The sequence below is a fragment of the Zootoca vivipara genome, chromosome 14, assembly GCF_965207765.1.
Source record: "Zootoca vivipara chromosome 14, rZooViv2.hap1.1, whole genome shotgun sequence".
NCBI lineage: Eukaryota > Metazoa > Chordata > Lepidosauria > Squamata > Lacertidae > Zootoca > Zootoca vivipara.
In genome coordinates, this window is record NC_142597.1 from 2,702,316 (window position 1) to 2,714,858 (window position 12,543).

Here is a 12,543-nt window from a genome sequence, read left to right on the forward strand (position 1 = left end):
CATGATATTATTTCACCCCAGGCAAATTAGGGGGGCTGGAGGGACGGGATTGATTTTCATTCTGGACATTGGATGCATAAGCAAACATTGGCAATTTCTGTTCCCATTTCCCTCGGAATTCTCTGACACCCCTAAATGGAACCAAGAGTTCTTAACAGTCCATACATGGCAATAAGGAGCAGGCCAATCGAGCCTCCAGGGGAAGGGAATTCCATAACCTGGACATCACTCCAGAAGATAGCTTCTCCTGTGTGCCAGAATATGTGGGTGTTTGCAAAAATGCTGCTTTGTCTCTAAAAGCATGTGTATGAGAGAGAAATAAAGTGTGCATGTCTGCAACTGGGATGAACCACAGCAAGGGATGATGCTTAATTAGGTGCATGCAGTTCCGTAATTAAATAGTCTCAGGCCAACTAGTTCTAACTACAGGTCTAGCTGCTCCACTAACCTGCTTCTAAAACCATTCAGCCAGAGGTCTCTGGGGAACTGACAAACTCATTTGCCCCCAGTGCCTGATATTCAGAGATATATTGCCTGTTAACCTGGAGGTTCTACTGCAGGTGTTGACAAGATTTACTTAATCCTCTTTAAAGCCATCTAATTTACAGGCTATTGCCTACACCTTGTTCCACTGAGTTAATTGCGCACTGTATCCAGAAGCTCTTCCTTTTGCTGTACTCTAAGCCATGAAGCTCATTGGGTGACCTTAGGCCAGTCACTGTCTCTCAGTCTAGCCTACTTCACCAGGTTGTTGTGAGGATAAAATACAGTGCAAGCAGCAGCATGTACCGGTAGGTAGGGTTGCCAGACTCAATAGAGGACAGGACTTCTGTGCCTTTAATTGCCCTGCTCTCTTTTGAGCCTGGAAACCTTAAAGAGAAACCAGCAGACCCTTTGTTTCATTTCAAAGCAAAGGGTTTCTCTTTAAGGTTTCCAGACTCAAAAGAGAGCAGGGCAATTAAAGGCACAGAAGTCCTGTCCTCTATTGAGTCTGGCAACCCTACATGTAGGCCACCTTGAAGTCCCTGGAGAAAAGGCAAAATACAAATGTCACTACAGCAGCAGCAGCAGCAATAAGCTCCAAAAGAGATGTTATGAGAAATGAATGGGGGGGGTCACTTTCTCTGCATACTTTGAAATTAAAAAACCCTCTGTCATATTTCCCCTTGTTGCTTGTCTTTTCTTCAGGCGCTAGAGCCTTTCCTCATAGCCAAGCTAATCCAAACCCCTGCATACAGACTCACCTAGGCAGGCAAACACATCTCCCTAAGTGTTGGATTCATGCCATTTCAATCTCTTCAGTTGCTTCAGTTATTTTTTTAAATGCCTCAAAAAACAAGAAATGAGACATCCCTTTCGGAGGAAGAGCATAACATGCCATGCTTGTAATCCCAGTCAACATGCCAACATAAAGAACAGCAGAACGGGGTGTGGGAGTTTGGGCGGGTGGGTCACATGGAATAAAATACATTTTGCAATACTGGCTAAGCAAGGACTTGCACAGAGAGGAGAGCGGAAGGGGAGGTCTCCAAACCAAGGCGCAGGGAGCAAACCCAGAACTCCTTGGTGGACACTCATGTCCCCCCCCCCACTCATGTCCCTGGAGTGTTTCCCACAGCACCTCCCTTGAAACGTGCCTGCACAGCCTCCCCGAGAAAAAGCTGAAACAGAGGCGTCAGAAAAAGAGGCCAAAGAGATGAGGGCCTGGCTGCCACCAAAGGGAGCAGGGATGGGCCTTTCCATTAATATGGACCACCCATCTACAGGAAAACAATCACCTGAGCCAGGATGACGGTCAGGTCAAAATGTTCCTGTCAGGAAACAGCAGCAACAAAAAGGCTCAGTACGCAGCCCCCCCCCCACCCCCCCGACAAGCTCACATGGCCTCATGCTTCTCCTCCACTCACATGTTCGCAGGCACTGCCACGTGGATATGCACCCACTCACAGCAATCCAACTCCTTCACATCCCTGCAGATAGCTACTCAAAACCACAGACATTTCCGCTAGGTTCTTTCTCAGATGCACATGCAAAGACACCTGAATCTCCCCCAGCTTCTGCCATGGAGGCCACCAGGTTTGCTCCCTTCCAGAAAGATGCCAACCTTTCCCCAGCCTGGCACTCCCCAGATGATTTGGTCTATGGCTGGCTGTAGTCAGATTGAGGGAAGTTGCTGTTTGTTAAAATTCTCCATTCTTAAGTGCAATATGTGGAAGTAAATCCCTCTTCTTTGGCCTGAGAGCCACATCCCCTTATGTGCAACCTTAAGGGGCTGCATGCCAGAGGCAAATGGGTGTGGACCAATGAATGTGTCCCTTCCTTTGTGCAATGTACCCATTCCAGTCACACAAAAGTCAGAGGCCTCTAAGCATCCAATCTGCCAGTCCTCCATCAAGGCCGACAAATGGCATGATCAGCAGCTCAAGGATACAGTCCAGCCAAGCAAAAATCACTTGGGGAGTGCAGACCGCAGCTGGGTAGAGGCTGGCCTTGGGAGGAGATGCGAGGTTCTACATGCCTGGCATGGACAATTCTGTCCACTAAATTTGGTGCCCATCAAATCCCCCTGCTTTAAAAGGGGATTCTAGATATCTATCCATATTCTGCAAATAAAAATAATCATTGTGATACTCTACTCCACTATTCTACACTGAAATGTTTAAATATTTCTCTGTCCTTGAATCTTCCTGCCACATTTGCCATCCTCTCCTGCCATACCTTTTGACACCCAGTGGGTTAAAGGATTGAATTAGGACCAGGGAAAATAGGGTTTAAATATCACTCAGCCACGAAGCTCACTGTGTGACTCCGGGCCACTCACTGTGTCTCAACCCAAAACTACCTCACAGGGTTGTTATGAGGATGAAATGAGGAAGTGGAAGAGCCATTTAGACCACTATTCAGCTTCCTTGGATAGCCTTGGGTTTTAGTTTTATGAGACACGAAGAAAAACTTCTCTTTGCCCACTTCCTGTTTCCTTCCTTTTACCGGCAGCTAAAACTTAGGATGCACTATTATTGCAGTTGTAGTTGTTGTTCAATTTCTTACACATCCTTCACCAAAAGTTCCCAGGAAGGGTTACAGCAATTTAAAATACAATATTAGAATCAGCTTAAAAGAAATAAAATCAAAAGAATTTAGTGAGTGGGGAGTATGCTTCAGGTTCTGTGTGATGATTCTTCAAAAGGACCTGGATGTCTTTTAGGCCACCATCTGAGTGCCTATTGTTGTGAAAAAATATATCTACTTATGTATCAGAGTTAAAAGGCATAGGCACAAAACTCCCCCCCCCCCCAAAAAAAATCACTGGGATAATTATACCAACCCAGACAGATCTCAGAGCCAAATTATAATTTTTTCACACCATTAGGCCTTGCCTACCTGATTTTTGTTTAAAAATTAGCCAGCGCTGGAGGCAGGTCAGACTGGGAATGTGACGCAACAGCTTTAACTCTTTATTGCACGCCCGGCCTGGTGCCAGTTAGATTCAGCTCCTTTTCTGTTCACAGTGTAAGGAAAACTCCTGCCAGCCCTGACTGCAGCTTCCCTCCCACTGCAAATAAATATGGAGGAGGCTTTGGTTCCCACTGGGAACTCCCCACACCCTGGTCCCAATCCAGCTTGTGGGGGTCCTTCCACACCAACTACTTGTTAAACAAAAACCAGCTGCACAAGCTCAAGCGATGTCCCAAGGCTGTCAGTGGCTACCAGATATCATGGCTGTGTGCTCCTTACACCACTGGGCGTAGAATGCCTTTGAATGTCAGGTGCTTCTAGGAAGCCTGCAAGCAGGAAAGAAGCGCACTGGAACCCTCCCTACCTGTTATTCCCAGACTCCTCAAAGAGCAGGCTGTTGGGCAAGATGTCCCTTTGGCCTGATCCAGCAGGGCTCTTCTTAAGTTCTTATGACAAATGTCACATCTACTCTGGCCCTCGGATGGTGACCAACACTCTCTCTTCATTCCCATGCTGGCTCTCCCTACTTAAGGCTCTGCAAATACCACTCTGCACACTCAGATTCACACATCCATACCCCATAATATGAAATACAGTGTTATGAGTTTGTGGGTGCCAGACTGATCCTGAGCCCCTGGACCCAGCACGGGTTAAAATATCAGCCAGGCTAGCTTTCTGTGTTTTTGCCTGGGCGATGGGCCATTATGGGAGAGCAACGGAAAGGTAATGGGCCATTAAGAGAGCAAAGGAGAGGGGACCCTGTGCCAGGTGACAACTGAGTAGGGCCCCTCCTCCAGCTCTTAGATAGTTAGAAGGCCAAATCCAGAGTTGCAGTTGAGCTTCTCTGTAAGGTCAAAAAGGCAGAGCACAATGTTTGATTTATGTTAGAATCCAAGGCTGAGTCTATGGAAGAAATAAGCCCTTTTGGGGATGTTAAAGCTCTGTACTCTCTCCATAGAGGTTTGTATATGCCATATTTTTCGCTCCATAAGACACACCCGACCATAAGACACATCTAGTTTTTAGAGCAGGAAAACGGAGAAAAAAATATTCTGAGCGTGGGGCAACGGCAAACAGCCTGCCAGCCGCTTCCAAACCTTCCCGGGGCTTCAGGGGAAAGGGGAGGCTGCTAGCGAGAGCCGCTCAGAGCGTGTAAGCAGCTCTCGCTTTTCAGCGAGCTGGGAGAAGGGACGGACAGGGCTTCCATCCATTCCTCCTCCCAGCTCGCTGTCAAGCCAGCAAAGCAAGAGCCAGGAGCCATGGCTCCGGCGGCAGAGGCACCCCTCCACTCGTGACTGCAGCGGCACTCAAGGGATCCTGCTGCTGTCCAGTGCCTTCGCTCCATAAGATGCACAGACATTTGCCCTTCCTTTTTAGGAGGGAAAAAGTGCATCTTATGGAGCGAACAATATGGTATGTGTAACAGAACCATATATCATAAAGACTCCACGGTCTCTGCTGTGCCTCATTTCCCAAAGGAAACACAAACCCTGGATGAGTGCTGGAACCCCTGGAATCTTGCACTGCCTGCAGCAATATCTTTGTCCCCATATTCCATGTGTACTTGAATGCCCTACATCCAAATAATGTCCACATACCCATTAAGAACCTTGCACGCCCATCCACTACTCCCCAAGCAAAGTCATGCACATAAGCAGCCCTGCTTATGCTAATGTAAATGTCCATAGTTTCACAACCACTCATGATAACGCACTTGCAAATATGTCGGCACACATATTTCACAGTCTCATGCAGACACTTTCTCTCTTGGCTGATCATGTAACTTCCTCATAGTTCTGCACACTTATGAATTCCCATTGTTGTTGTTGTTTAGTCGTTTAGTTGTGTCCGACTCTTCATGACCCCATGGACCATAGCACGCCAGGCACTACTGTCTTCCACTGCCTCCCGCAGTTTGGTCAAACTCATGTTCGTAGCTTCGAGAACACTGTCCAACCATCTCGTCCTCTGTCGTCCCCTTCTCCTAGTGCCCTCCATCTTTCCCAACATTCCCATAATTATGTGCAAGTCATGCGCAACCCCGCATGTCCCCACAATACCATTTCATGTGTACTGTTACAGCTAGGCACACACATCAGAGTCACACAAGATCTGAATTAGCATTATTGTATCCACTTAAAGAAATAGAATCACTTAAGAATACATAAAAGTTCCTTCTGACCTAAATGTTGAAATGCCAAGCTTGAGGTTTTTTTTAATAAGGCAGAGTGAAAAATCTGAATAACTAAGATCCTAATTATTCTACATATGCCTTCATACAAAATGCCTTTTTAAAATCACATCTTCCCTACACATAAACCCTTGCTTTATTTTTTATTATTTATATTCCAAGTTTCTTATATTATATTCACCCCACACAGCTGAATGAGACTGACTGAGCTTCATAACAGACTGGCGATTTGAACCCAGGTTTCTTTAATCCTAGTCCGACACTCCAACACCACACTGGCTCTACTTAGGAACACAAGAATCTGCCTTACACCAAATCACATCACTGATCCAATGGGCAGCAGCTCTCTGGGTTTTCAGACAGAGATATTTCCCAGTCCTCCCTGGAGATGTCAGGAATTAAACTTGGGACTTTTTGCTGTTTGCGCTACCTCTAAACCTCTTCCTTACTTCTAAAATCTGTGCACACAAGTACTTAGATGGATAGTTATAAAACACTTAAACCAGCATGTAAAGACTGTGCATGGAATAAGTTGACTTCACATTTTCACTGCGACATACATTTTGCCTATGCATGCAAGAGGTGTGTACTCATGCTCTCTGAGACCTTGTCTAGAGCCCCAGACTTGTGCATGGACATACAATCACTTGAATCTGCATATATCAAAAACCTATCTGAAACGTACACACAGACTGGCTCACAAAGCCAACAGGCTCCATCCGTGTGGCCTCTGTGCCCCCCACCCCACACTTTTTCTTTTCCCTAAGCCCTCTGCTTTATTATTATTGCATCATCATCTGCTCCTTCGGGACAATGAAATTCAGTCTGACAGGTCCAGTTGCCTTCATTACCGGTAAGTAGATTCCAAAGTGAAGAGGAATTGGTTGACAGGATCTGTGTCCTGCCCATCTGGTCTCATTGTATGGACCAGATCCTGCTGCCTGTCCTACAATATATGGGTTTGTTTTTGAGTGGGGAGCTCTGTGCTGCAGCAGTGTGTCACTCCTACAGCATTTCCCACCCCCAGATCCATTAATTCTCCAGAGCAAACATTTCCCCTCCCACCCCACCCCATTCAGCAGAGGAGAAAAGTCCTGTTGCCTGGAGCTGCCTTTGGCCTTTACTCTAAAGGGGGAAACCATGAGGTTTGGCGAAATGTGTCCCCTGAGAAGATGAAGTGAGTTGCTTGAGGCTTTTAAGGGAGTCATTGTCAGAGAAGCATCATAAAATTGTAGAGTTGGAAGGGAGCCTGAGGCTCATCTAGTCTAACCCCCTGCAGTGCAGGAATATTTTGCCCAACGTGGTGCTTGAACCCCAAACTCTCAGATTAAAAGTCTCATGCTCTACCGACTGAGCTTTGCCCCTCTGATTTCCCTTCCTACACAGTTGACCTTTGGATTACTGCACTGTAAGCTCTTTGGGGCAGGGAGCTTGGCTTGCTATTAATTTTTGTTTATTACATGTATAAACCTGTAATAGTTTATACATCTAATGTAATACATGTAATACATCATGGTTCTCCCCATACAGTTTGTCTTCACAACAAACCTTTCCTGAGCAGGCAGATTAACTCTTAGAGGCAGCGACTGGTCCAAGGTCATCGAGTGAGTGGAGACTGGAACTTGCGCCTCACCAGTTCTGGTCTCGCCCTGCAACCACTATAGTACCTCACAGGGTTGCTTAACCAACTTGATAATGTTGTTGTGGCAAGGAGGAAAAGGAGGGCCATGTATGCCGCCTTGAGCTCCTGGAAGGAAAGGCGGGCAATAAACATAATAAGTAGAATAGGCAGGAAATGAATTATCTCTTTCCCTTTCACGCCTATGTTCCTTTAAACGAGATTTCTCTAAGAAGATAACCGTCCTACCTGGCTCCGCAGGAGACCCCGGACCTCTGGGAAGTTAACGTGGTTGCGGTTGCGTTGGGAGCGCGCCTCAGCCTGGAAGCAGACGGGTCGGAGAGAGGGAGACAGAGCCAAGCGATCGGCGGCGCTTGCCAAAAAGCGCGTTCCCCGAGCCAAAACTTGGTTCCCGAAGCGGTCTCTCCAGCTAGATCCTGCAGCTGCTTCCCATGCCAAAGCAGGAAGGGCGGAGAGAGAAAGACCCGCGGAGAGCGCGAGAGAGCAGCCCGATCTGTGCTCCTCCGGACTCTCGGCAACGCGACGAAACCAGCAGAATCAGAGCAGGAGAAGAGCGAGGCTCCTCATCCGAGCAGCGTGGAAGGGAGGCAATCGAGGTGCACCTGGAGCTCGGCTCCTCTCGGCCAATCAGGTCTCAGCCTGCACAGCATCTAGGGTTGCAGCCAATGGCTGCGCCAAGACGCGCGAGCGCAGCGCCCCTAGCGGCGGGTGGCGGGCAGCGCAGGAGAGAGCGCGCAACGCAGCGCGCTGCTCCGCAGTCTCTCTTTACGGAGCGCACGTTGCAGTTGCCGCCGCCGCCGCGGAGGGAGGCAAGCCCAGCAGGGCCAGGTCGAGGCTGCGGTGCCGGAGGCTGCGGCGCCGGATCCAACACGAATGGGAGTCCAGAAGGATCTGCAAGGCGCCGAGGGACTCTTCTCATAAGGGGGTGCATAACAATCAACTCTTCCCCCAATAAAATATTGGGGGGGCGGTCCCCAAAGTTGATGGGCATTGTCATTACAACAGGGTGCGTTCGCCGTGTCTTGTGATCGATTATGCGGGGCGAAGCTTACCTGCCCCCCTATATTTTATTCAAGTTGGCACCCCTGAAGGAGTCGGTGGTTGGGTGGGTGTGTTTATCACGACCAACTACCGGTAGGGAGGAATGGGCAGGCTTTCGAGATCATCAGAGTTCTTCATCAAACTGGAGATTAAGAAAGTAATAATGATAGTACTGTAGTACAGTACATAGTGCTTCTTAAGTTTCAGGTGTGAGCAGCAGGAAAAAAACAGAAAGTGGGCAATGAGAAGTTTTCACATAATACTTGAACCAGCAGATTTTGATCCCAGGCATGCTTACTCAAAAGTATGCCCCATAGATTTCAATGGGGCATACATTGAAATTGAAGTACGTATTTCTCCTTAATCTAACACTCAGAGCTGCAAGGGAATAATTCAAAAGTCCCTTTTCACATGGGATGAAGAGGCTGAAATCGTGGTTTTGAAATTATTTTGTAACTGTCATGGAATCTGTGCTGGATGGGTATGCTGGATTTAAAAATGGCTTTCTCATGTGAGACTTGATTTGCATTTTGCATAAATAATTCTGCAGCGCACCTTCCAGAGCAGCCTTCTCCAACTTGCTGCTCTCCAGATGTTATTGTACTACAACTCCCATCAGCTTCACCCTCAACATCTGTAGTACACAAGACTGGTGAAGGCTGGTCTACATCCAATGCAAAACCGAACCCCACTGAAATCAATCGATTTAAATGCACCTATAACTTGTGTGTTCACTTTTAGGCTCAACAAGTGGGATCTGCAACAAAATGTTGCCGTTTGAATTGATGCTGCTCAGGGAGCCAGCCAGCCAGGCGTTGTTCCTAGGTGCTCCATTTCATTTTGACTCTCTTCTGTTTTTCCTCTGCCCAACAGACACTCTGTTTTTTTGTGGCTACTGAGTATGCCCAGTCATCATGGGGCTGTTTTGGAGGGGCCCTTTATTCTATTATTTAACAATGAGTCCATAAGTGACTGTGGAGGCCAATTCTGGATCCACACGTCCTTCCACAGTGGGGACATTGGTTTCTGGGTGGGAGTTGATCACGGTGTGGATTTGCCAAGCGTGCCTTCCTCTTAGCACGTTTCTCCCTTGCGTCCTGAGATCGAGTTTCTTCAAAGCCCATGACACCTTTGGTAAAGGCTGTTCTCCAACTGGAGCGCTCACAAGCCAGTGTTTCCCAGTTGTCAGTGTTTATACTACATTTTTTAAGATTGCCTTGAGACAGTCTTTAAACCTCTTTTGTTGACCACCAGCATTACTCTTTCCATTTTTAAGTTCAGAATAGAGTAGTTGCTTTGGAAGACGATCATCAGGCATCCGCACAACATGACCAGTCCAACGAAGTTGATGTTGAAGAATAATTGCTTCAACACTGGTGATCTTTGCTTCTTCCAATACACTGATATTAGTTCGCCTGTCTTCCCAAGTGATGTGTACAAATTTTCAGAGACACCGTTGATGGAATCTTTCAAGAAGTTGCAGATGGCGTTTATAAGTGGTCCATGTTTCACAAGCATATAGTAAGGTTGGTAGTACCATAGCTTTGTAAACAAGCATTTTGGTTTCCCTGTGAATGTCCCGGTCCTCAAACACTCTGCACTTCAATCAGGAGAAAGCTGCACTCGCAGAGCTCAGGCGATGCTGGATTTTGGCATCAATGTTGGCCCTTGTGGAAAGGTAACTGCCTAGGTAGGAGAAGTGATCAACGTTTTCCAACGTTACACCACTGAGTTGGATTTGTGGTGCTGCAGGAGGGTTGTTTTGTACTTGTTGGTGCAGCACTTTGGTTTTTTGGATGTTGAGTGATTGGCCTAGCTTTTCGTAAGCTTCTGCAAAGATATTTAGGATGATTTGGAGGTCACGCTCTGAGCGTGCGCACACTACGTTGTCATCTTGTTCTTATCTTGTATGGAAGATGAGCTTTGCATAGAGATGTCAGAGATGTCTTGCATAGAGATGTCTTGCCTTCATTGTTTTATGTATTTCCCTCTCTAACTCAGTACAGTGATGCCTCGCTTAACGAATGCCCTGCTTAACAAAATTTCCACTTAACGAAAGGATTTTTTGAGTGGAGGTTGCCTCGCTAGACGAATACGTTTTATGAAAAAATTGTCTAGCGAATCGCGGTTTCCCATAGGAATGCATTGAAATTCAATTAATGCGTTCCTATGGGCAAAAAAAATTTCAAAAAAATTTCAATGCATTCCTATGGGATTCGCTAGACGAATTTTTCGTTATAAGAAAAATTAAATTCGTCTAGCGAGGCACCACTGTATATAAATTGGGCTGCAATGCTAGGCTTACCCACCTGGGTGTAAGCCCTCACTCAATTTAATAGGACTTGGTTTTGAGTAAATATGTTAGGAATTACACTGTAAAACCTTCAAAGCTTGGGCCGTAATCAGTCTGTTAGATATGGAACTGCTACAAGATTTGCCTGGACAGACAAACATGGCTACCTCAGGAAATCGGTGCCTTGTTACATTTCTTGAAAAAAGAGTGAGGGACAGGTGGTTCAGGGAATAGTTTGCAGCTTTGCTGGCAACTGGTTTTGTCTTCATGTGGAGGCTTAGGAACATGAGACGAGGCCTGCTGGATCAGACCAAAGGCCCCTTTAACCCTCTTTTTCTCACAGTGGCCAGTCAGGTGCCTATGGGAAGCCCACAAGCAGGACATGAGGGCAACCTCAGCAACAAAGACCCCCCAATGCCTCGGGTACTGGAGATAATATGCAGCCATCATGACTGGTTTCCATTCATTGGTCTAAACCACTTTTAAAGTCTTCCGAGCTGATGGCCACGACTTTCTCCAGATTCAGACTGCCATGTTATACCCACTTATCTGGCAGCAATGGCATGGTGTGGGGGAGGTGGGGGCCCCCGCAGTTCTGGGCGCAATTTTGGGAGGGGTGCAACCAGGCGCCCCCACAACAGGCTCCTTCATTGGAGCCTGGCTCCAGCGCATGAGGGAGCTGACTAAGGTCTGACGCAGAGTGGACTGAAGGAGAGGGGATTCTTTTCTACTGGGCTGCGGCGCACAGCGGTACCTTGCAGTCCGCCACTGTCTGGGGGCATGCCCCATTGAACTGAATGAGATTTACTTCTGAGTAGGACTGTGTACAAACAGCACTTTATAGTGGATTCTGTGCATCCCACGGGTACATGTTCTTCAAGACATCTACATGACATTTTCACCCAAATGGCTGCCTACACTTTACCCTCATTCAATTCTGATCTTCCTGATCTGCCGATAATGTGGTTAGGGGGGTGGACTCAACATAAAACTGCACATCACCCAACTCTGGGTATACTGGAGCAGCTTGTGTGTCTGCGGGTAGTGGCATTAAGTGCATGGGGATGTTTTACTCAGTGCCATCTATTGCCTACTTCTGCTGGGGAGGCATGTCAAGCGTGGTATACAGTCATACCTCGGTTTAAGTATGCTTCGGTTTGAGTACTTTCAGTTTAAGTACTCCGTGGACCCGTCTGGAACAGATTAATCCACTTTCCATTACTTTCAATTGGAAAGTTCACTTCAGGTTAAGTACGCTTCAGTTTAAGTACTCCGCAGACCGTCTGGAATGGATTAATCCATTTTCCATTACTTTCAATGGGAAAGTTTGCTTCAGGTTAAGTACGCTTCAGGTTAAGCACATACTTCCGGAACCAATTGTGTACTTAAACTGAGGTACCACTGTATTGGAAAACTTGTAGCTAAGACAAATGAATAAATTAGCTGCATACAAACACATGCCCACCATGGCCAGTAGGTTTCTGGAACACAGAGAAGGTGGGGAGGGGAGGGGACAATAACACACCATGCGGATGCAGCCTATCAAGTGTCACCCACCAGTGTGGACAGAAAACATTGAGATAGAGTTCAGTTGGAAGCGCCCAGGTGCAAACGAACATGCACTCAAACAGAATCCTATTTGTGCAACCCATGTGCTCCTTAACATTCTGGTGTGTACTCAGCCTAGGTAGGTGTGTATAAAATTGTGTTGTCGCAACCTGATTCAGGTGTCATGGTTTCCAAATCCTCTTCATTCTTTTATGTGGCTGACTAGTAATTCTAATATTTCAGACTAGCCATTCCATATTTCTTAGTCATCTCAGATGATTGGAACACTCAAATGATGACACAGGAAATATATGCCAGCAGTGTGACCCAGTGGTGATCACATCCATGCAAAGCTATGTTAATGAGACACAACAG

General features: G+C 46.8%; 1 protein-coding gene across 2 annotated transcripts in view; it reads right to left on the bottom strand.

Annotated features, from left to right (window-relative positions):
- PHYHIP (phytanoyl-CoA 2-hydroxylase interacting protein) overlaps positions 1-7,867 on the bottom strand; it is a 54,026-nt gene extending 46,159 nt beyond the window's left edge. The window contains exons 1-2 of one of the 2 annotated variants that reach the window (XM_035139788.3): positions 7,515-7,653; positions 7,196-7,394 (exon numbers count right to left, since the gene is read on the bottom strand). In XM_035139788.3, the coding sequence (XP_034995679.1) occupies positions 7,196-7,248 (53 nt within the window). In that variant the 5' untranslated portion in view covers positions 7,249-7,394; positions 7,515-7,653. Of the gene's footprint in view, positions 1-7,195; positions 7,395-7,514 lie in introns of both variants that reach the window. The other variant, XM_035139789.3, reaches the window with a different exon arrangement.
- Between the last annotated feature and the right edge of the window lie 4,676 nt (positions 7,868-12,543).